Source organism: Ostrinia furnacalis, unplaced genomic scaffold (assembly GCF_004193835.3).
Source record: "Ostrinia furnacalis isolate ACB-3 unplaced genomic scaffold, ASM419383v2 OfSCF7245, whole genome shotgun sequence".
NCBI classification, from domain to species: domain Eukaryota; kingdom Metazoa; phylum Arthropoda; class Insecta; order Lepidoptera; family Crambidae; genus Ostrinia; species Ostrinia furnacalis.
Genome location: NW_021137484.1, coordinates 709,934 through 736,363, shown reverse-complemented (window position 1 = coordinate 736,363; position 26,430 = coordinate 709,934). Strand labels below are relative to the sequence as shown.

The following is a 26,430-nucleotide window of genomic DNA, read 5'->3' as shown; positions in this document are numbered from 1 at the left end:
TTTCCAGTGGAATGCTAGTGATGGGATTTTTTTTACTGAACAATAAATTAAGTAGGTAGGTATTGGGGTGTTAGGGTTTAGTATTAAAACAATCATTCAAACAGTTATTTGCCTTTATTCTGCATCTCATCATAAACCAGCAGCCATAGTCAATCGTTCGGTACCATTATAGGAAGAAAAATTAATATACTATTACATACTGTTACAGTTTGGTTTGAATATGTGTTACAGCTGAAGTTATGTGTAAGTAGAGTTTAATCTATTTCATATAGTTACATACGGATCATGAAAACCAGAGTGCAACGCGATAATGCATTGTAATTTACATTAATTACACTTTAACGGGACTAGCAGTTTATAGTTAAATTATATCATTTGTACTTAGCATCCTATGCTTCATTCTATTAAACTAGTGTTTGTTGGGAATCAGATTTTTCATAATTAGGTAGGTATGTGTTATTTACAAAAGCACAAGAATGCTCGTTATTAACTATTGATTGTCTGCAGTAAAAATAATCAACGGGAAGTTAAAGTTTTGTTTATGGAAGCTTCTGTACAAAAGAAATGGTAAAGATATCTATTTTATTGCCTATGATTAGGTACATGCAAGAGGGAGCTACTTACGATTTAACCAATAAATTAAAGTTACAATTATTGTGGGTGACAGGTTTTTTATGAAAAATCTGATTCGGCAAAATATAAGTACAGATTACGCGCAATATCGCATCGCACGGACTATCTATGTCACTGTGTACCTTACTGCTTGTGTGTGTAGTGTTGTCTGTAGTCGATAAAAAATCCATGATTAATTTTTTTGTATGGCCAAACATCCCTTTTTTAAATACACTTTTTTTGCACTTGTAATAATTTTTGAAAATATAAATTTTGATAATATTTTTTCACTTTGTTCCTAAATATTAATCCAAATAGTTTTATTATCCTTAATATTGTATTTACAATTTTTCAACAGCCGAAAAATATGTTCAATTTTTATAATATTATTTTTTAACGACTCTTGTTAAGTAGTAGGTAACAGTACAAATATTAATGATCACAAGTTGGTTTTCATTGGTCATTAACATACATTACATTACATCCTTAATACTATTGGTAATACAGTTAACAGCAGGTCTTAAATTGAAAACATTCTAACTAAATTATTTACACACCATACTAAAATTTATTAATATTCATGATAGAATTTATACAAACTTTAAATGCTCAAATTATTACTAAGATCAGTTTCAAACAGTAATAATAATTCAGAAATTTCACGTAATGAACTGTTAGTTAGTGTGTAACTCTCTCTGATGACTCAATTAACACTACTTAGTACTTATAATATTTTAGAGCAAAACTGAATTGTAAAAATGAAGTTTAACACTTTGTAACACCGTCAAAAAAATAAATGTATTAAAATAAATAGATAAATAAAACACCTAAACAAAAAACTTGAGAATTAGCAAGAGATAACAACTATTTTTTTTTAATTTAGCTACCAGATTATTTGGTTAGTTTTAAATTTTAAAGAGAGTTACAGACGTACCTTCAAACAAGTGAGCGTGTAACTAATTTATAAGTGAAAATTTATGAAACCTTAGATAAATTTATTTGTGCATACTTTTCGGGCACTCCGATCACTAAAATAATTACTTAAATCTCAAAATTTGTCTTTTTGGAATTCTATATAATATGTATATACTTTCAAAATCTACAGTTCCAAATGCGAGGCAATTTTTATAGTTTAATATTAATCTACCCAAAAATATGCACATTAAATATTTATTGTTAACTTAGTTCTTCAAGACCATCTGTTAGTTGTATTTTCTATTGGAAATTGTATTATGAAATCGAAACAATATTTTAAATATAAATGATATTTCCGACGTTGCCAAAAAATCCAACTTGCATCTACAATTTTATTCAAAAAGCTACGAAATTAAAGTTAATTTAAACTAATAATACAATTTATTGAAATAAAATTAAAGAAACAATATTTACAATTTACGATAGTATTATTAATTACTATCTAATCTATACATATCGTTTTATACCTATCTATTAACAAAAACCTACCAAAGATTAAAAAAATCTCAGTAGGCCACTAAAGACTGACGACACATTATCTACTTCCATAATATCAATATTATTTCTAAAACTATAAAGTGCAACATTCGCTAAGTAGAACGAAACAACTCAGAGTATTTCAATAAATTAATGTATCAACTACATTACAAATTTATCGCCGAGAGTTAAATGTAATTGTACTTATTTACAAAATGCAATATTTTTACAAAAAAGGCTATCGCTAGGAATACCCACAGTCCGCCTCACATAACGTTCAAAAATTGCCTTACGTATTACCAGCTTGTCCCACCATGAGTTATTGCATAATACTGTTACAGTGCTTAATGGATTTATAAAAAATTACCATTTATATTAACGAAGCCATGTAGTGTTACTAATTCGAACCTGATTACATCAAAGGAATGAATTTGGAACTTCAAAATTTTTGAGTACAGACAAATATGTGAGTTGCTTACTCCGCCGAGGCTGAAAAATTTTCAATTTATTATTTGTACTAATAAACACCTACATCTTATGAGTCTATGACATTCCATTCATTATCATTGTAAACTACATCGAGACGAATATTTCAGTCGAAATTTATTACATTACACAATACGCTTATCGATACTTCCTTTTCATACGTTGGCTGGAATCGCATAAAGATTTTGCGTTAAGGCCAGAATAATATTTATAAAATATTATTTGATAAAAAGAAACATCAAAACACCTTCCTAAGTAAGACACTATTAATGCAAACAATAAAGTGAGTATCGAGACGAGATCACGAATCTACGTGCAGATCTTGAAGCCAAACATCGACATCAATATAATGATGCATCCCATCTCTAAAAGTACTTATTCTAAATTCAAATTTGCCGCCGATTTGAGAGCTGTCATTATAGTTGTCATGGGGTTGTTTTTTTAATTTAGACCATGCCCTTGGACATCATTCTAACGGTGTTTTTGAGGGCCTGGCGTTTGTTACAGAACCATATTCTGATAACCTCGCGTTCGTAGCCTAGCTGGTGCGCCAGTCCGGTGATTTCAGTGCCTGAAATATAAAGAAGTAACTAATTAATTTAAATACACCTAAAGTCCGATTTTCCGGATCATAATCATCATCATTAACCCTTTTCTTGGCATTGTGCATTTAAAGATACGTTGACCAAAACAAAAATATGGGGGAGAAACCAAAAACTATTTTTAAATGTTTTTTTAATATTACGTTAGACCAAATACTACAGATTGTGTTACACAGTATAGAATCGCTACAGGCTGCACAGATTTAACAGTAATATTCATAATGTCAGACCGTTGACAGGCGTCTACGCACCGGCTAATATTTTTTATTATTTTCGGTGTTTTTTTTAAAGAATATTGGTGATTATCTGTAGTAATATGGATAGTAAATAAAGGTTTCTTGTTGATAGTGCTGTTTTTTCATCCCAAATTTTGTATAATTATTCTTGTATGACGCGGATTGTCCGAATGTATCTCTAAATGCACACTGTCAGATACGTAATAATTTACTTTCAATTTTAAATGTATCTTTAAAGACACATTGCCAGGTTCTCGTTGACTTTATTTTATAATTTTTTTCATAGATTTTATCGCATAAAAAGGGATCATGTTATTAGTTAGTAATATTTAAAGCTGTAAATTATATGCCGATGTGAGTTTTAATTCATGTAAAAAATAATGTTGTTTTTTGGACAACTTTGTGCTGCGGCAACAAAATCAGGCGCGCAAAATGCTGGTTCTGGTTCCAAAATCTGGTACCAGGTCGAAAGTCAGTGGCGGTGATACTTCGGCTGATGAATTAGAAGCCGCACTTAGCCCCCTGATTCTCTTGGGTGGTTATCTTCCTACTCCAAACAACCCAGATCACCTCCAAAAAGCGAGCAGCCTGTTCAGGCTGCCGCATGCTTCTGGTTATAAAGCTAATGATTGAAGAATTTCAGCCAGTTCGACTGCTGCATATTTTCCCAGAGAGTTCCAGAGATCCATTTCCGCTATCATGCGTTTCCATTGTAAGTTGGGTATCAAATTATCTTCAATCAAAGACGTGAACACAGTTCGGTACCAGTTGGCGTCAATACCCCTCGTATTTCTTTAATGGTCTTGCAGGATTCCTATGTGTCCTATCTGCATTTGCTTCTCCTGGATGGTAAGAGGGGTGCGAGGTTCAGAAGATACTCCAACGACGCTGATGGAGTGGTTCTCATACATCCAAATGCAGCTATACTTGCAAGGCGTTACAGACTTTGAAGTGGGTTTTTTACTTTGTTTTCAGTTTTTTGTAAAATATACTTATTTTTATTTCTCAAATAAGGTATAGCTTAAGGTTTTGTAGTAATTTTCATTTAAATAATTATTTTTTACCAAAAAAATAAACCATGTTTTAATTTACTACAAAGCTGGCAATGTGCACTTAAAGATACATACTATATTTCCAAAACTACATACCTAAGATTTTTTTTCGTATTTTTTACATGATTTTTACTCGTCCTAAATCCAATATTTATAGTGTAAATCACAAATAATAACCAAAACCGTCTTTGCCAAGTATAGGGTTAATATAGTAATGGGCCAGACAAAGAAGAAGAAGAAGAAGAAGATTATCATCATTACTTTCAGCTTCCGTTGCCTGATTTAGGCTTATTTCCAATGAGCGCTGTAAAGTAAGATTTTAAGCTTTTTCAGTTACTGTTTTTGAGGGTTTTTTTTAATTATTAGCAATTTGTATTGCCCAAATTACTAATAGTCCCGTTAGCCTCTCGTGGTAAGCTAAATAAGCTTGTGTTACGAGTGGGCTCACCACAATAGTCGAGCGGCGGTGGGATTCGAACCCGCGTTCCTGAAGGTGAACAGAGAAGGAGTCGGCCACTCCGACCCCTTCCCCGTTCGGCTATCGTGGCTATTCCTTTTAGTTTAATTAATTGAACAGGAGTGTGTCCTATCGTTTGTCGAGACATGGTCTCCAGATTTTTCCCTTAACGAAATTCCTTTAGCTGGTCATGCTCTACATTATAGCTTGTAGATTCATTTCTGAAATGAAAAAAGAAACCCACCAGAAGGATGCGTGTTCCTCTCGAAGTGAGCATTCAGCAGCTCCAGCGCTTGAGGCGTGAACGACGTCCGCCGCTTGCGCTTCTTGCTTGGCTCCATCCCGATGAAGTCGGTCAGGTGGTTCTGGCCTGATGCGTACCTGGAAGCGAATTGGACCTTATGATAATAAACGTAGGGTGGAACGTCCTATGTCTGCTTTAAAGCTATAGTACAGTCCAGCACATCAGAATTGATAATTTTGTTGCGTTATCGCACTTATTGAAACTAAATAAGGTGTTTAACCTGATGTGCTGAACTGTGCAGGTAAGTACATCAAATCTATTCTAAAACTACGACTAAGTGCAAACTAGATTGGGTTGCCATAAACGTATGTCCCATCATCCACCTAAACGGAGAGTGCGGAAACAAGCGAGTTGTTTCCGCACAATCTCTGTACCGCTAAGTCCGACTTACCAAGAACACATCTCCTCTCCTCTCCGTAAATCTCCGCTTGGGTGGGTGATGGGCTTCCGTCTGGGAATAAATAGTTTCTCGTTGTTTTATGAAGAAACTTGGTAAAAGACAAAATACGAAAAATTGGAACTTTTTTCGTAGTGTGTCATTTGTTAGTAGAATTGAGGTCTTGGTAGACAAATAAAAGCAGATAAATAATATAGCACCACATCCAAGTTAAATAATGGTGGTTAATGCATTCCATTTCAAAACAAAAAATGAAAATGTCGATATCGCTAAAAGACGTAGCGGTAGCAACACTTTTCATAGCTTAGGTACATAGATCAGTAGTAGCTTTGTACGGTAGTTAGATTGGTTAGTTATTTTGGCGGGCAGTCAATTTAGTTGCATTGAATAATAATATATTTTTTAATTTGATTTTAGGCACTGAAACTATTAGGTACTCCTTGGTTTGACTGATGCCCATTTTCACCATCAATCCCTAATTAAGTTACCCCTATCTATGGTAACACATAACAGGAATTTTGTTCGCATAGGGGTCACTTAAAAATTAGGGATTGATGGTGAAAACAGACATAAGTTAACTAAGTAGGTACACAACTTTTTTGAGACAAACAAGTTATTGAAATAGCCTGATATCCTTCAGGTAAGTCTATTTATAGGTGCATTATCAAGTACTTGGACCGTGTATATCGCTTATAAAAACAGATGTTTAAAACAATAGAACGCAATTTCAAACGCTGTGCCCAAGTTCAGAGAAATCGAAATGAGCAGATGGTAAACGAACCTTGCTCTGGTTTCATAATGCATCTGTCATTTGAATGTTTTTCTTGCGCTACATCACTGCAAGTGAATGAAGAGAAATAAGTAGTTGTATGATACTCATCTATCATCCTTCATTAAATCATTACTTGGTCTCATTTTGTAACTCGTCTCATTTTAAACTTAAAAATGGCACAAATCATGTAGACCTCGACGTGTATTGCCAACATCATCAAAAAAGAAGAAGAAGTAGTTGTATTGTATAGCGATTAGCTCACAGATAAACATTTTAGAAACATCCTTAACTTCAGGAGACATTCTTATGCTTATCGCAATAAAAAAACCTCTAGAATTGTATCCATAACAGACTGCAGCTGACGTGGTGGTCTGGTACGCCAACCGTCAGCGCATGGGGGTTATAATAATTTTATACACATTGTCCGAATTCACTAAATCTATCTATCCTTTTATCAAGTTCATAGATACAGTTTTTAAACAATCTGGTAGAGCTAAAAGAACGATAATTAGTTCAATTCTGTTACAGCACACGCGATAAAAGTATTTGGGATGCCAACACCATCCATTAGCCTTTACAGAGAGTAAGTAGAAACTCGTAAGTTCAAAGTTGAATGGAGACACCTTCGCACAGGAAAACAATAAGATATTTGGAGATGATAGTCAATGACTGAGAACATAATAATGTGTGGCTCACTAAAACCTACTCACACAGATGTAAATTTTTCTAAATTGATTTTCAATTCGTCATTTGGGGTAAGTTCAACCTGCTATTATACTATCCAAGGCCACTTCACATCAGGTAAAGTAAATCTCAGAAAATTATGCCCAAAGCTTTTAAGAACAAATCTGCAAGTCTACGTTGGGTTTATCTTTAAAAATACAGAATTCCAGCACTTAACCCAGCACCGGCGGGTGCCTAATAAAAGCCAATAAGACAAAACATGGAATAATGAGTCTGCGACTTTGGCAGAGGCACCTATGAATTAATTCAAGAACTGTCGTTAGCGAGGCGCTTGTTAAAAATTACCACCAAGAGGATAGGCGATTGCAAATTCAATGCACAATTTGCAATGTTAAACTCGTCCCGTAGCATCCAGATAATGCATTTTAATGATGCAAAATGTTAAATCGATAGAACCTTACAACGTTATTAAGGTAGGGTAAGTGCGTTAGTTTTCGTCCAATTATCGGAGTTGCCAACTTTGTGATGCGAAATGAATATCTTAAAATACCCTTACTCATATGTATCATATGTCATTTTAGTCCTTATATAGTCTACTTTACGTTAATATTATATGACAATAAGTAAATACCACGGGTTTTATTATAAAAAATATTTTATGCAAAAGAGGCGATTTCACTAGTTTTCGTCCAAAAAAATCAGTTTTCGTCCTAGTGTACGCTAGTTTTCGACCACTATGTAGAAAAAAGGGTGCAGTTAAATTATTAACTTAAAACCAATTCTACAATACAGTAACTATGGATTGTGGTATATCATTTGAAAGGTAATTTTGTTAGCTTTCAAATGATATCAAAAAGATTTAAATAAGTTTCTTACCTAAATTTAGGAAAATATTGCAATAGGTCGAAGGATAAATGGACGAAAACTAATCTACAGGAATAGCTAATTTTGGTTTTCGTCCACCCCAGTGCTTGCTCATGACGTCATGGACGAAAACACAACAACGTTCAAAGCTGTTTTTTGTTTTCGTCCACATCTTTTTAACGGTTTTTATGGTTTTATCACTGTTAAAAAGTGGACGTAAACTAAAATGTTTAATGTAATAGCAATAAAGATCATGTTGGAAGAAAAAACATTGTATTTTGTAGGTCCATTGAAGTAAAATGATTATTAAAAATATTAACTAGGTGTCAGGGTTTCCGTCCACGTGGACGAAAACCAAAATCTTGCAAAATTGTTATGCTAGTATTAGTCCACTTAATTATCTAAGATTTCTATACAAAAACTTTAATAAACCCTTAAAATAGTGTTTATTATGCTAATAATTAGACATACGTGCCAAAAACATTACGTAAAGTAGCTAAAACAGTAATTAAACATATCAAGAAAGTTCCCTACCGGCACGTTTTTTTCTAACTTGACGACGTTTTCCATTCACCTGTGTGCAGCAGCAACTTCCGTAGATTTTTTTGGAGTTATTACTTGTCAAATTACATTTTCATGCAGGCAGAACTGTTACTTAGATATTATAGATTGTAACAAGTCCAAACTTGCATGGAAGGTTAGCTTTGTATTCTAATTTTCCGTATTTGTTTGTGGCAAGTCGGTCAAATGGACGAAAACAGGAGCTGGACGGAAAACCGGCGCAATTACCCTACCGTTAAAGTTTTAAGTGACACCTGGTGGCTTATGGAATGTTAAACGGGAGATGTTGTTTGTTTCACAATTTGTTTGTCTAGCTCATGAACTCTATTATTGTGTTTGTATATTACTTGATCCATTGGAGTAATTGTTCAAGGGAAATTGCAAGGAGTGCTTGAATAATCTGAAAGCTTGAAATTATCATCCCAAACCATTGTTATGAAACAACACACATGCCTTATTTCTTTGTAACAGTCAATATTGCAGCTTTTATGGATTGAATTCTGGGAAGTTCGTTTGATTCTATGAATTAATTTTAGATGCTTTTGTCCAATAGCAAAGGCATGCCAATATAGATATTGGTGATGCTCATAGCATAACATGATAGTAAGGTTCATGCTGGAATACCCATTTTGGATCTGGTGCCAGTAATTTTCATTTACCATTATTAGGTACCTATACCTACTCTCATGTCCCTATACACTTGTATGAGTAAGAAACCGCGAGTATTCAGATATTTATGTTTTATAAATCACATGGTTATGGAAATGTTTGTTTATGATCTTACTATCATTATAGCAACACCATAAACCATAGGTTAAAAGGAGAACTATTTGTGAAAACCATTTGAAATCCTTTTCATAAATGGTTCAGTTGATCTTAAGTAACACATTTATAATTAACCATAAACACCATTAAGTAATATAAACAGAAGCACATACATAAACATCGTCCATAAATACAACTACAATTACATTACTTCTACAGCCGACCGAAATTAGGAAAACCGTTTGCAAGCAACTAATTATTCTCCTAAAGACAACAGCATTCCGATCTCGAGCGACTGTACCGAAGTGAATAATGTTAATAGTGAAACATCTGCGATACCAAATAAACATAAAAGCCTAGCCCGTAAAAGCATAGTTAGTCCAGATTTGAGAAATATCTTTGCAACGTTGCTAAGCGTCATAGGCCAAATGTGTCACGAACACGGTGAGCATAACCACGTACAATTCACTCAAACAAATATTTACCTCTCTTCGGCTTCCTTCATCCAACGTTCGAGCACCGGTTTGATTTTCTGCGCACTTTTTGGTGTTATATCCAATTTCTCAAATCTGTATCGAACACAAATTTAATGTTAGAGTTTGGCTAGCTCGCACCGGTCAAACAAAACTAGCGGTGATAAGCGGCAATACGCGGCCATACCCGATCCAAGTAACAGGCATAACAGGACATTGACATCGCGTTAACGAATATACAGAGAAAAAACAATAGGCAATTTAGGCTGCCAGGGTAATCAGTTTGATTAATACCAAACGAGGTAACAATAAAACAACGAATTCAATTAAGTAAGGTAACGTATGCCAATGCCCTGGCTTTGAATTGCGCAAAATGAATATTAATAAAAATAAGAGTAATGAAATAATACATCATGCTAGATTAGATGGAAAGCAAGAAATTACTCATCGAGATGTTACTACAATAAAGGTGATAAAACTCTCACGACGATTACTCATAGCGCCATAGACATGGTCGGTAGCCGTACTATGGAGCCCGCGTTAGTCTTAGCATCAAAATGTAACAGGAGGCGTATGATGCATGGCGCCTTCGCTGTAATTACTCGTATGCAAATACCGTATACGTGTGAAAAGGAAAAGAAAGAACGTCAAAACCGGTAATTACCGATAATTATATGCGGCATACATTCAAAAGGAATGCACGGATCGCCGATGTAGATAAGATTACATTAAACAGCGTTGAAACATTTTGATTTAAAGACAGCCTACATATGGACCGGGCCGTCGTAAGTGACTCAAAGCGTGTGTTTAATGCAGTAAGTTGAGTACCTCCGAATTTATCATTGCCCCGAAATCTTTTGTAAATACATTTACATTTGCAACTCGTGGTAATTGAAATGTTACGGGCTTAACGGCATTGATAAATTTGGAGATACCGTAAAGGGAATAAAACAAAACACATACATGTTTTGTTGTTGTGAAGACAGCTGAGCTGCTAGCATCTGCGAAGCCAGGGCACTGGGGACGGTAACAAATAATATGTTAGATTTGTCTTATCCAGTGGGCGATGATCCTCCGAGGTCTAGAGCGTCACAGTTCGTATAGAACAGATAAAGTCACACGCTGGAACCTGTAATATCTATTTTTTTTATCTCCAATTCAAAGTACTTTCATCCAGTCGTCTATCTTTCTCATATCCAAGAATAAACCTTTTTTTAATATACCTACCGCTACATTTTTAAACAAACAGCAGTTTTAAAGTCGATAGAAATAGGATTACGAGTATGTATCCACCCAGAAAAAAACTGAACGTAAATAAAAGAAAAAAGTACAAAAACTATCATGTGCCGTAGTTATAAACGATTTAATTAAATAACTTGCTATTATATTAAGTAAATACACTAGATAGGAAAGTGATGCATGAGTTATTAACTCTCATGAAATGCATTTTAGCGGTACACGTTTCATAGCGACGTATTATCTTGATTCTGGCAACATGAAATTTTAATTGCATTCAGTTTTGGAGATATGTTGACACGTTCCACCTCATATACAATTGTAATAGAGTGCATTCGCCACGGGACATGGTTAATTCAATGTTTATCTCACACATCACTGTCTCCCACTTCAGCGGTGAGGCCATGAATCCTATTATTTGATGTAACGTATTTATGTCCTTGTTTTTTGACTGTCACAGATTTTTATTCGATTATAACTTTTAAACTCCTCGAATTAATTACAATCTAGATCGAAAGCAAATGTCTTGACTTGACCCCATTTATAAAATTTTGGCTACGACTTTCTGATTTTCTAGTTAACAGTTTCATTGTTACGACAAATTTATTTTAGGACAAAATTTATTATTTCACCGAAACAATAGAGAGTTTCTCCAAGAAACCGAGGAATGTTAAATTAATTCTTTTCTCGAATAATATGTTTTAATTAAAATGCAAATTAATTAAGTCCAGTATAATCAAAGGGGTAACTACCATGTACCGACGTCACGACACCAAATTGGAGGGAGTCAAAAGAAAAATTAATGGAAAATGAAATCAGGACGAGACAAAGACAGGGGAATTCTACTCTTTTAATTACACGAAAAAAGTAATTACGGCAAGATAATTAATTAACTGGAACAGAAGTAACGATTAATGATTTTATTATACGAAGGAGGTCGTCAGGGGTGGCACAAATTGAAATTTCCTTAGCTTGCCGGTCGCATTCCATTTTGCATCGAAATTAGATTTGTTCATCGTGTAGCGTTGCAATTTTGGCTGTTTTCACAAATTGATATTTCTTCTGGATATTTGGATTTAGGATACCACTGGCGACATCTATTGGCGTGATTTTGAACTAATTTGCAATAGATGGCGCTTTTTGCTCGGTCAATTCAAATATATTTTATTGAAACATTTCCTAATGTTTTTGTTTTGATTATTCTATTTTTTAATAGAATATTTTCAGTGTTCAGGAGATTCATGGTTTTTATTAGTATTTGCTTTTTACCTAAGCGGCGAAACGAAACGTCTTGCGATGTCGATGACTCGCAGGCTGTCAGTTGAGCTGTCAAATCACTTTGGAATTTTGGTCGATCTTGCGTAACCGCAATTTTATTGTTTTCGGGGATGTAATCCCCTTTTGTTTTAAATCGTGTGTTGCAGAATGCATCCACGATAATTTCATAATATAATTTAAAATAATCACACATGAGGTAAGTTCCCGTCGGAGAATTTATTTATTTTTTCGTGATTGATGGTTTTCGTATTCCAGTACGTGGTACCTATTTCATGTGATCGTTTCTTTCAGAGGTTTCCTAAACGTTATGTTGGACGAGGGCTGGGATGCTGAAGACTGTGAGTGAGGCTCAGATTAGCGAACGGTCTTCGTAAGTGTTTGTTTCCCATTGCTGGTTTTTTTCATAACCTAATGCCACGTTCCACATGTGATCCTGACGCTCGTATTTTTCGTTTCAGATGCGGGATTTCATAATTTTACAAATGTTTATAGTTCAAACATTTCATAATTTCATAAATTTCATAGATTTCATATTTTACATGTTGATATTTCATATATTTTAATTTCTCTTCATTTCGTATCAAATATTTGTCCTTTCTAAACTGCTGATCTCTTCGCATTACCTCCTTGTCATCAAACCTCTGTCTCTGCAAGAGTTTGAACGCTTACCTGTCGAAGAGATGCAAGAGCTTCATCTGGCACTGCGCGCTTGAGGCCGTGGAGGACGCTGCTTGGAGCCTAAAAGTGTGCGAGACCCGTTGGACCCCGGAAGAAGAGAGGAACGTTCAGGGTAACGGCTTATAACCGCATGGCTTCCAAGGTACCCACTTTTCCACCCTTCAAGTAGGAGTCTTTCCGACCTGACATCGTGCAGTTATCTTAACTATTAGAGTCTTTTAATATTTAGGCTGAGTTTTAAGAAATTTGTAGTGGCAATAATATTCACCAAACCGAACCTAATTAACGACCCTGAATCCCTTGAGATTGGCACTATTACAGTAGTTATTATAATATCGTAATTGTTAACTTTATACGAGCATACGAGATAAAAATAAATTGTGTCAATTGAGAGGGAGCTGTTTTATTTACATTTTTTTAATTTCATACAAGGAACGGTAACTTATATAAATTTCTGCAAGCCGGACAAACCTCTTTTCACGTGCAGACAATTCACCATCTTCTCTGTCTGCACCGGTGGCGGTTCAATTCCAGTCACCAAGCCGCCAGGAAAAAATCCTTTCTTGCAATCGTAAACGTTGTTTCAGCTGATTTGCTTTGATTCAATCGACATAATGAGAGTTAAGTTTTCCGTGAAATAAGGAGCGGTTTGTAATAATTTTGGTTAGATGTTCTGACAATGAACATCTCAGTGATAATGCGATATACCTACTCGTATTGGAATTGAGAATCACGTATTGCACAAAACAATACGCTCTTACACGAAGTTTACGAAACGGAATTGTTCAATCTAATCCGAAACTCAGATCCCGTCATTGATCAAGAAAGAATGGATGCCAAAAACATAATTAGAAAGCACGCGTCCGCGCCTAGCCAAGTAAAAAATGGTGTAAGCCACGGAACGGAAGCCGTCCGAATGGTAATTAATTAAACGAATTGTAAGCAATGAAAGGAGTCATGCTGTTTTACAAATCACTTCAATTAACGATATTAAAAAGTTGCCGCGATAACCGGCCTTAGAGCGGAGCGTTTTTTATGACCGCTCCTTCGCCCTTGTTGTCACAAGCGTGTGACTTTATCTCTCTGTTAACTGTTTTAGTTTCTGTTCTGTTGTTAAAAGAAAGACGTGCTCATTGTGGTTAAAGAACAGCCATTTTATAATCATTAAAAAGGTCAAAACTTTTTAGAAAAATGTTAGAAATACACAGACTCTACCAAAGACCGTCTTCCTTTTAGATCGAATAAAAAAGTTATTAAAAATGTGTCAAAATATGCAAAAAGTGGATTAGCTGGAAAGTTACCTGCATATCGCGCTCTGACTGTACGCCGGGCCTTCTGTGACCGACAAGGCCTGCCCGACCTGCGTTTGCGTCAGGCCTAGGCCCAAACGGCGCAGCTTGAAGGCCTTAGCGAACTCCTTGATGTCTTCTAGGTTGATGCCGTCCACCACGTTGCTGGATGACTGGCTGATGGTAGGTTGGTCTGTTGAAGGACATTAACCGTTAAAATCATGAAAAAAAAATACACGTAGACGATCTTATAATTTCTCTTGACGATTTCATCTCAAAACATCCTCTAATGTGACGTGTTAAATTCGTTCCTTTTCAAAGTATTCTGCAATCCCTAATTTTCTGTACAAAAAAGTTAATTAAAAAAACAAAGTGGTCAGAATACGGTCACCGAAAGTATTACTTAAATGAAAACGTAATGGCTTAGTTCAAATCAAATAGCCTATTTTACTACTCAACCTCGTCACATAGGTACTCGTAAACTTAAGTCAAGGAAAATCAATTTCCGTACATTTGAAACAATTACACCCCTTTATCCTTAGTTTAGCTGATTCGGGAATATCATCTGGAAACCTCGAGCCTTAGCCGAGGCGAAATTATAGTCAAGTTTAGTGGGCAATTTATGTAATTAGTAGATGGCGCTTCCTAATTATGGGGATGTCATTAGCGAAGAGACGCGCACCCTTACACTCGAGTCTTACGGTTGTTTTTTGTTGGAATTATGTTATGTTGTATCTTAATACATTGTTGGAATACACCTTCCTAATTTTGTTATTAATTAACGTTTTTCTTATTTTATTAATTTTGAACTGATGCTGAATTTTATCAAGATTACTTAATTATCTGTATGGGAATAGGATGTTGTACAATTTTACTAATATTTATTTAATAATACTTCTTGTATTTTATGAGTTACGATATGAGTTACTCCAACAATATCCTGCATTTACAATACCTTTAAATGTAACAATACTATATGATAATAATTATGTATAATAGATTTATTCTCTATTCGATTCTGTAGTTACTTTAGATCACGACTTGGTACCTACTTAATAAAGACTCGAGTCGACTCGACTCGTCCAATAAGTTCGCGCAATACGAAACGAGAAACCATTTTGTATGACTTAGATTTAGGGGAGCGAATATCGAATAACAATATCGATATACAAATCGATTGTTTTTATTAAACAAAAGATTACAGCAATGAAACAAATGACGTAGGGGGGAAACCTTTGTAATTAAAAACAAAATCGAATCAACAAAGTTCTCGATTCGACTTCCAGCACTAGCCCTAATTATGGGGGATGTCATTAACGGAGACGTGCACCCCCTGCTTAGCTAACCGATGACAAATTACTTTCACTGTCTACCCCCGCTAGTTTACTAGTCTGCATCAATTAAGACGGGTAGGGTTGCTAAATTGGCAATCGTTCCTCCATTTACCGGTGTTCGGAAGGCAGACGATTCCTAAATACGTTTGTTATCTACCAATAGTTTCGGAAATTTTGTCATTTCGATGTAATGAGTTGGGGCGATCTTTCATGATTTGACGTAATTTTGGAACGGATATTGAGTTTTTATTGGGGAATAAGCGGAAAAAGTAGTAATGTCATTCATTCGGCTTCAATACGGTAGACTAGATTTTGTTGAATGCAATGTTGATAATGAGTTTGCATTAGCTAAAAAAAGAATGTTCAAAAGTTAAAAGTTTAAAATAAAAGATAACACTATAAAACATAATATGGTACTAAATCTCTTTCTGATTTTGAAATGAATAGAAATTGGGTCGTTACGTCCAAAACTTCAAAATAACGTTATTTTTAGCGTAGCGATATATTGTGTGATCATTAGACATCGGATTATATGCACTATCAAAATGCCAAAATATGCATGCAAATATGCACTAAAAAAGGGGCGAAATATGCACAAAATATGCACAATCAAAAAAACATTATTAGAATTAACTTTATTTTCACAATACATAATTAATTAATTATAATATAGGTACTTATTGGTTGTAATTCTTGTACAATACAATACAATATAAATATATTAATTCTTGTGACAATATAAATATAGTAAAAATATTAATAGTGACAATTTAAAAATTATGTCATAAACTGCATTTAAACATGAATTTGATTTATTGTTGGTTAAAAAAAATGAATTTTAGCGAATGTTTTTCGATAATAAAACGCAAATCCAGGAAACGTTTTTATACGACCGGTCACTTTTNTATTGTAGCGTTGCAATTTTGGCTGTTTTCACAAATTGATATTTCTTCTGGATATTTGGATTTAGGATACCACTGGCGACATCTATTGGCGTGATTTTGAACTAATTTGCAATAGATGGCGCTTTTTGCTCGGTCAATTCAAATATATTTTATTGAAACATTTCCTAATGTTTTTGTTTTGATTATTCTATTTTTTAATAGAATATTTTCAGTGTTCAGGAGATTCATGGTTTTTATTAGTATTTGCTTTTTACCTAAGCGGCGAAACGAAACGTCTTGCGATGTCGATGACTCGCAGGCTGTCAGTTGAGCTGTCAAATCACTTTGGAATTTTGGTCGATCTTGCGTAACCGCAATTTTATTGTTTTCGGGGATGTAATCCCCTTTTGTTTTAAATCGTGTGTTGCAGAATGCATCCACGATAATTTCATAATATAATTTAAAATAATCACACATGAGGTAAGTTCCCGTCGGAGAATTTATTTATTTTTTCGTGATTGATGGTTTTCGTATTCCAGTACGTGGTACCTATTTCATGTGATCGTTTCTTTCAGAGGTTTCCTAAACGTTATGTTGGACGAGGGCTGGGATGCTGAAGACTGTGAGTGAGGCTCAGATTAGCGAACGGTCTTCGTAAGTGTTTGTTTCCCATTGCTGGTTTTTTTCATAACCTAATGCCACGTTCCACATGTGATCCTGACGCTCGTATTTTTCGTTTCAGATGCGGGATTTCATAATTTTACAAATGTTTATAGTTCAAACATTTCATAATTTCATAAATTTCATAGATTTCATATTTTACATGTTGATATTTCATATATTTTAATTTCTCTTCATTTCGTATCAAATATTTGTCCTTTCTAAACTGCTGATCTCTTCGCATTACCTCCTTGTCATCAAACCTCTGTCTCTGCAAGAGTTTGAACGCTTACCTGTCGAAGAGATGCAAGAGCTTCATCTGGCACTGCGCGCTTGAGGCCGTGGAGGACGCTGCTTGGAGCCTAAAAGTGTGCGAGACCCGTTGGACCCCGGAAGAAGAGAGGAACGTTCAGGGTAACGGCTTATAACCGCATGGCTTCCAAGGTACCCACTTTTCCATCCTTCAAGNACCCCCCCCCCCCCCGTATGAAGGTTACTTTTTATTCAAAAAGGTTACATTTTTTTATATTTCTGGTCATTTCTGACAAGACCCGACTGGCAACACTGGTACGGATCGCTCGCAGTGCGTGCGAGGGCGATGTGTTGATGTTTGGCGTGGGGACGGCGCCGGCGAAGAACACGTCTAACACGTATAAATACTAAAATAAGCACTGTCAATGAAAAAGTACCAAAATATGCAATAACGCTATAAAAATAGCATTATATGCGTTTGCATATGCAATAATGCAAATGCATATAATCCGATGTCTAGTGATCATAAACCCCAGATAAACATTCAATTTAAATACTGCAATAATAACTATAGCAACCAAATTTATAACACCGCTTAAAAAAGGCAATAACTGGGTTCCCATGGTATACTTTTATTGCCATCAAACTCTTGATTAAAATTGATAATTGTTACAGCTCAATTGTGTGGGCCGAACAATTAACGATCAGAACTAGAAAACACCACCAATTTTTAACATCAACTCTTTCATCCAATTAGCGTAGATCGCGTGATGTGGATGTCCGTTAATTACCTATAAAAGATAAGTCAATTGGCCATTGCAATAGAGGTGAGTACAGAAGACCCGGTTTTTAGATATCAAAAGTACTCTTAGAGCCAAAGCACACGATGGGTTGCGACGCCGCACCGCAAAGATTTCGCCGTATCGCTCGTATGCCTGCCACAGATATTTCTGTGCGACATCGCTCCGGCGTCGTCATAAGAGGCACCTTCAAAGTGAGACCTATCCCAGCTAAACTGCAGGAGAGCCGTCTGCGGTGGTACGGACACGTGACCACCCGACCATATGACCAGAAAAGTGCAAGACATCCAAACTAAGCCCCGCGGACGAGGAAGACCCCGAATTACATGGATGTCCGTAATCAATAACGACTTTAAAGAAGCCCAAGTTAATAGTAAGACAACCGAGAGAGAGGACCGAGCCGCCACATGACGCGGAGGGCCGACCCCAAATAAAATGGGAATGGGCCAGGCAAAGTAGTATAGTTCCGGCGTCGCACCGCATTTGTAACCCATCGTGTGCTTTGGCTCTTACTCAAGCAAGTGCCTATACGTTACTGTGCTGTTCAATCCGTTAAATTTCAGTGATTACAGTACAGCATTCTATAGAGTTAATTTGCCCTGATTTTTTCATGCAAACCGAAAATTAGGTACCTATTTCAGTTTTCATGTTCAGATCTTAGGCGCTCTATTTCCACGAAACATAGAGTGAACAGAACCACTGTACTGAACTTCTACTGTGTACACTCTCTTAGCGTTCCGAATTCAATAACAATAATGCATCCAGATACCGGACAAGTAATTGTTTAATACTATAATAAATTAATTAGACACAATTATAGTTCGCGTGTCTGCGTGTGAGCATTGACCTGTTACGTGTTAGCGGATCATTTTTGGAATAGGTCTTTAATTCGTGATGGCCATTATGTGTTTTCGAATGCTGGTGTTATCGGTTGGTGAGAAGTGCTTTCTTTTAACGATGGGGAGGGAATTACTCGTGCCAGCTAATTTTAAAGCTGTTTAAGCTATTCTGAGAAAGCGTTAGGGATTCTAGGAAGTAAAGCTGTGAAATTGGTTTAGGAATGAAAATTTTTCAGTACAAACAGGATTTTTATTGCAAAGGAAGTTAATTAATATGTATTTATGATAGGTTTTTTTGTGACAGCGCTACATGACATAAATAGACAAGGTTTTGATAGTTGTCATAGCCAACAAGCATCTTGATTTTAAATTTAATCAATAATAACAAAAAATACTTAGCAAAAAGTTAGCCCTCTAAGAAAATTTATCAGAAAAGAGCCCTTCGCTCTTTTACCGAGCGCTCGAAATTCGTGTGAAGGATTGTAAAAGTGGAAGGTAAAATAAATAAGGGAGAGTCCGCTAATTTGGACCAGTTTTTTTCAATCCCATTTTACACATAGTTTTCTTTTGTTTTTGCTAATGTCCATGGTATATAAATATATCTTTGGACAATATATCTTTGGACAATTTCACACAGCGCCAGCTAGCCCCAAAGTAAGCAACTTAATGCTTGTGTTATGGGTGCTAGCTTGACGGATACACCACTTATATATATTTTTTTTAAATAGGTACATACATATTATACATAGTAACACCCAGACCCGTCACAGAAATTAAAATTCATCATTTCAATTTCTGCCCGGCCGGGAATCGAACCCGGGACCTCTCGGCATAGTAGTCCGTTCTGAACCACTACACCAAACGGCCGACTATATAAAAGATACATTATTATATTATATTAGGGTAAGTGCGTTAGTTTTCGTCCAATTATCGGAGTTGCCAACTTTGTGATGCGAAATGAATATCTTAAAATACCCTTACTCATATGTATCATATGTCATTTTAGTCCTTGTATAGTCTACTTTACGTTAATATTATATGACAATAAGTAAATACCACAGGTTTTTTTATACAAAATATTTTATGCAAAAGAGGCGATTTCACTAGTTTTCGTNTAGTGTTACTATATTTTTTATTAAAAAAGGCACCTAACCTATGCTAAAAGGATAGTTGCCTAATTTTTTTTGGGTATAGATGCCCTTAGGGCCATGTCCCATGCACCTAGGGGCATCTATCCTTTTGTCACAAGTAGCAAGTAAGAAGAAAAAAAGAATGTAGTACGGCTAACCTTAGGAAAGTAATGAATAGAGTACACTTCTGATCGAATTACCTTTTTACCCGACTTCGGGTGGATGTACTATGTAGTATTTTTATTAAAAGATATTAAATTTCATTTTTAATTCATTTAATAACAAACAATCTTAAATAATAATACTTGGCTTGTTTGATTTCAAAATGCATTTGATCCTTAGAATTCAAAAACTGTATTAACGAGTCATCTATCCCTGCATCAGGCATCTATCCTTTGAAGCAATCATACAATGAGTCTTCTATCCCCCACATTAGGCGTCTATCCCACTTTTTAGAGGTCAATTAAAATGGTATTTACTCAGAATCGGTATAACTTAAACTAAAATAATTATAGTAATATTATAGACGAAAGACTAAAGTTTACAGATATTAAGGTCAAATTGTTGATAAAAACTTACTGACTGAGTTACAGAGCTGTTTCAAAAAGTGGGGCATCTATCCTGGACTTACCCTACAAGCTTTTATTTTCTTTGACATCTGGAGTTGTAAAATCTTGCAACTTAAAATTTACTTACTTCCCATTTTCCCATTGAGCTGTAATTTTGCATGTCTACACAGGCATGCAAAATTTCGTTTCATTTCGCACTAAATAAATTACACGTGTTTTCATGCGATGGCCAAGTCAATATATTTATGTAAAACGTTAAAGATTTCCTGGACTGGACTTGGTATTACATGGATCTCACAACTTTTTACAGTAGAACAACTGAGTAGTGAGACTTGGTTTTTTGACAAGTATTGTTTTTGATGGGTTTGTATTACAGAACGCATTAAAAAAACGATTAGATAAATGTTGCTCTATGGATAAAAATCTTAAAGTTACCTCTGATTTTTTAGCATTATACGACCGTGTAAGGGAGAGTCCGCTAATTTGGACCAGTTTTTTTCAATCCCATTTTACACATAGTTTTCTTTTGTTTTTGCTAATGTCCATGGTATATAATAAAAGATACATTATTCAACTTACTATTTCATAAGTATTAATTAACATGATTGTTGTATATTTAGCACAAATCAACAAAGTACGAGTTCAGAGCTTCGGTCCAATTTAGCCAACCGGTTCGATAATTTGTACCACAGGGTTACTAAATTGGATTTCAATAAATTTCAAGCTTATAAAAAAACTAAGGCAAAATATTATGCGATACATTCTTAACAAATTAGGAAACGAAAAGGAACAGTAGTTAATAACATAGACAATCGATATTGTTTTACACGATATCACGATTTTGAGTACAAGTTTTGTAATTCCAATTATCGTAACGCACACTTGTACCTAATCTACTTTGCCAGTCTTTTGCTTTCATTTATTGTTATTCAAACATAACTATGCTATTATAACTTCAAAATATGATTTACTAAAAAAAATTTCAAATTCCTTTGGTAAAGTTCCATACAACTTGATGTGGTACAATTTAGCCGACTAGGTGATAGTGCTTTTAAAAAAATCGGTAAAAAATATAGCTTATAAATACCGAAAAATGTTTCAAATAATTGTAATCCACACTAATTTACGCTTCTAAATAATATATTAGAAACACCCTGTGATTAAATTTAACAAAATTACAAACTAAACGTGTATTGTCAAAAGTTACTTGAAAACAATGAAAAAATACTTTTCAAAATAAAACACACGTGTTTGTTGTCACGGCAAAAACCACATGGCCGATATTAATTTATTTTAGTTGTGTATCGCTGAGTGTTGCAATTACAGACATTCAATAAATACTTTACGAAATATGATATGAGGGTGGTACAATTTACCCGGCGGTACAATATACCGAACTCTCCCTACAATATTTATTAGCTCCTTTGTTTTTGTAAGATCTAAATCACTGTTATTTAACATTTCAATTCTAACGATGCAATCAAAATAAACCGACGAAAAAAATCATTATGCTCTGATTATATTCCCCATTTCATTTTTATTTCTCGTATTTCACGTTGGCAACACTAAATAGTTTCCTCTCGAAAATGATCCACTAATATCAGATTTGCGTTTGCCGACAGAGCCCGTAATGCCAAACTCACATGCCAGCCTTGCATATTTAAAACCGAAAAATTCAACGTAATCATCCAACTGGCCGTTATTTCGACATTTTATATTCAACAGTTCATTTTTCTTAATTAAAGTTTTCGAGTGATTAGGTGAATCATGTATACTTTGCCCAAATTACATTTACGCGCGGCTACATGAAAGCAATCGTGTTTATGACTCTTTGTACAAATGATACAGGGAACAAAATAGAATGGCGTTCGATTGTCGACACGCAAATTACAAATTTTGGAACAAACGTAATAGGTGAAATTACGCGCGCCGACTCGAATCAAGTACGATTACAATATCGAATACGTTATCCATAATAATTAACGCGTATTATTAATGTAACTGTTCTAAGTACTTTTGAAGTTTCTTCAAGAATTTAAGCGGTGTTCGGTAAAAGTTTGGCCTTTTCTGTAATATTGTCGAGGGCTTTTCATTTGGCTAACTGTAATTAAAAACCGATTTTGTGAAAGGTTGTTCGGTAATTATAATCGATTTAAGTGTTATATGTTTCATAAGTACGGCGCGTATATCGGTTATTGAAATTATTTGATTAGTCCAGTCGGTTCAACGTTGAGTGCTTGACTACACATTTGACGGTGTATTGATTTTACCAAATTGTTACTATGATATGGTAAATTTAATTTGAAAGGCTAATAGGTTAAGGGGAAGTTCTTTTGCATAGAGACAGGGTGGAACTCTTGGAGTGTGAGTTTACATCAAACGCGCTCACTAGTGAGCTCGTTTAAAAAATGTATGAAAAATTTAGTTTTTGAACGTTTCCAGCTAGGGGCGCTGTATCGCCATACATTTAATGTCATTTTTTGATGTAAACTCACACTAGGTCCTCTGAAGTAATATTTTTATTGATTTTTTGTAGAGCCATCAAAAAGCAATTTTGTTAGATTGATAAAAACCATTATCCTAAGGTCCTAGATACTGAGATGCTCTTCGAGTTTAAGTACATGATTATCTCCTCTCCTCAGTGGTTTAAACTAGTTTATAGACATCGCATTTTATTTTGTCACATTCAAATAGAGTCACCAGGTATGGTAGGTTAGGCCGCAAACTATTTCCTGTGGTTCATCGCATTCAAATGATGATTTGGACAGCCACTATAGGAGTCGGTAAGGTTGCAGCGATGTTTCTTCAGTTGATGGAATATCGGGAGAGGCTTTTGACGAGCCTCATGGTATGACAGATGTCACAGATGTTTGAAAAATCCGTCATGAAAATATTAGCTTTCAGGAACTGTTCCTGTGAGTGTCTGAGAAAGTACTAAAATAACGTTAGCATTATCCAAACAAAATTATTTACATTCCTTTTGTTATCCAAGTAGGAAAGTCCGGTATCATTGAGTGGCTGTATTAATTAGATATAGCAGATTTATTACTCAAGTCTAATAAGGCCTTATTCGATAAATGAAAAGCTTGTTGGATACGGCGGCATTCTTAAAGGGATCCCATGGAAAGTGAGCGAGGCATAATTAACAACCAATTTACGTATTAGGTCGATAAACTGATACTTGCGCGTGGCAAATTTGCGAGTGATTTCAGAATAATGTACATAATTAGCGCTAAAGTTTTTTAATTTATTGATGGACATCACGCAATATGATAGAGCGGGTACCGTGAGTGTGTAAAGTGACTAACATCAACTAGAAAGGGTTAAGTAGTACTTATTTAAAGATTGTGGTGACGTTTACGTGTTTGATCTATACTTATGAGACAAAAATAGTAATAAGTGAAAAATATAAAGAATACCTAATGAAAACAACCTACTTTTTTCCGAAAGTGGAGTGAACTATGGTTATTTAATTTGCTTTATTTCTTACATATTTTTATCTTTCTCATACTGTTTCTTCTATATTTACATATTTTTGTTTATTTTTTAAACTAGGTACCATTGATATAGAAACAATCTGTGGAAAAGCCATGATTTCCAGGAAAAAAATCCAGTGGTTTACTACTCAAAGTCCATTGCCTGAGCTTACTGATTAAGATTTAGTTAGTATTTAGTTTTCTAACACCCTGTATAGTATAACAGGTAATATTATGGATCGATTTTCCATTTGATTGATAACCACTTAAGTAAATTAACGCTAGATTAGCTTCTAATACTTATCACATTAAGCTCAGATTTAAAAATGATATTACAGTTTTATAAATTGGAATAAATTAGATTTATATCTGTGCAGAATGAATAAAAACATTGATGCTTATGTTAAAGAAATAGAGTTGAAATTCGTTTGGCTAATCGAGAACGAAGTATCATGTTTCATTTGATCTTGTTTTGGCTTTATTCTTGTTATTCTTATCGATTGCGTTCAATTTTATCGTCGGCTCTAATTATTTGTAATGGGTTTTAATTAGTTAATTAATTAATTTAGTTCGACAAACGTGGTTCGGCCGCTTTGAAGGCTTCTTTATGTTGGTCTTTGTGAATTGTATATTTGTATCAAACAATTATTATCTAAACTAAATTAAACACAATTGGGGTTCATTGTAAAGAGCCCGATGATTGCCCCAAATTGATTGTTTGAAAATGTTTAATTTACAGGACATTATGGGATCTTTGACATGGTGTAGGATGTCTAATTGTCTACTTGTATATAATTCTCTTTGTAGTATTTATTATTCTTAATTACAGCGTCGTAGTTACTGAAATATTAAAGAAACACGTTGAAGACATTTTATAGAGATAGATTATCGTTTTAATATTGTTTCAGAAGAGTTTTTACAGTGTTTTCAGAGAGGGGAAAAGTGCAAAGTAACACACAATAGACAGATTAAAAGTTAAATTGATAAATGTAATCTAAGTTTTATACACAGAATTTGTAGGTACCAGTTGTTGTTATTTGTATGAGAGACGTCGGTGCATGCGTAAGTATATCCGCAGTCTTATACAAATACGCACGTTCTTATACATACAATACAGCTTTATCCAACCATCAGCAAATTAGAAAGCATAATAAAATCGATAAGTTCCTACTTAAAAATATATGTAGTTTCTCAAAAAATTCAGTTTAAAACAAAAGAGAAACAAAAGATCATTCTAAACCAAGTCACATTAAACTAAAACATCTAATTCCCCGCTAATCCTAATAAAACGTTCCCCAGTTCCCGGTGAGTGCCAAAAATATCTGGCCAATCGATTTATCTATACAAGTTAACGTCGAGTGGAGAGGAACCGAGTAATTTAGTAATTGTACCACTAACAACGAATTAAATAGTAATCAATAGAACTGGGGCCCGGGGCACGGGCACGACCCGATAGCCGGTTTAGGCATGACGACTACGATCCGATTTTGGTAAAATGTTTTCGAGTTTACGATTTGAAAATAAACGATAAAAAACTTTTGATAAAAAATGCAGAAATGATTCTATCACATTAGAGCAGAGTAAATACACGTTTCTATGAAGATGACCTTACTCATTTGTATTTACTCTGACTAGAGGAAATCGATTTTTACAAGCTTAAAAAAATAAAGCTTTCAGTAAGTTTAACGAGTAGCTGGGGTATTCTGGATTATGGAATAAAATGAGTTCAATATTTTGTAAGGTGTTTCATTATTTAGAATTTTAAAACATAGGGAAATGATGGGTGAATGATAATTATGTCCATTCTAAATGGTTAAAAAAAAATACCAACCGAATTGAGAACCTCCTCCTTTTCCAAAAATGTTTTTTGGCCTTTTGAAACTAAATAATTTAGTTAAAAATTTAGTTTCAATCAAACTACATTTTCTATAGAAAATGTCTCATTTCCAATGAAAGGTTTTCATTAATAAGTTTATTGTTCAGTTCCATTTAAAATAAGTAGGTATTGCCAGAAATCGTGCGGCCTAAACCCTCCGGATGGATTTGCGAAGCTATTGTTTTAAATGGTACTTACGCTTAAAGTTCGGGACCTAATTTCGCGTGTTTAGCTTTATGTTTGTCTTTGTAGAATAAATTGAGCGAGCACCTACAGTCTGCTTGCGTAACTGTGCCTGGCGAATTTGTTGCCATTTCGACTTGCTGATGAGCATACTATAACAAGTCGTAATAAAACAAGTCTACTAAGTACGATTGTACTTAGTAGACTTGTTTTATTGTAGTACTTTCCT

The 26,430-nt window shown here is 34.7% G+C and overlaps 1 protein-coding gene across 7 annotated transcripts in view; it reads right to left on the bottom strand.

Moving 5' to 3' along the window:
• Positions 1-99: 99 nt before the first annotated feature.
• The window catches only part of pdm3 (POU-domain protein pdm3), a 63,285-nt gene continuing 36,954 nt past the window's right edge, over positions 100-26,430 (bottom strand). For 2 of the 7 annotated variants that reach the window (XM_028319537.1, XM_028319544.1), the window contains 6 exons: positions 14,211-14,391; positions 10,681-10,734; positions 9,730-9,813; positions 5,593-5,652; positions 5,142-5,278; positions 100-3,121 (listed from right to left, as the gene is read on the bottom strand). In XM_028319537.1, coding sequence (XP_028175338.1) covers positions 2,997-3,121; positions 5,142-5,278; positions 5,593-5,652; positions 9,730-9,813; positions 10,681-10,734; positions 14,211-14,391 — 641 coding nt within the window. In that variant the 3' untranslated portion in view covers positions 100-2,996. The remainder of the gene's footprint in view (positions 3,122-5,141; positions 5,279-5,592; positions 5,653-9,729; positions 9,814-10,680; positions 10,735-14,210; positions 14,392-26,430) is intronic. The other 5 variants (XM_028319538.1, XM_028319540.1, XM_028319541.1 and 2 more) reach the window with 5 other exon arrangements.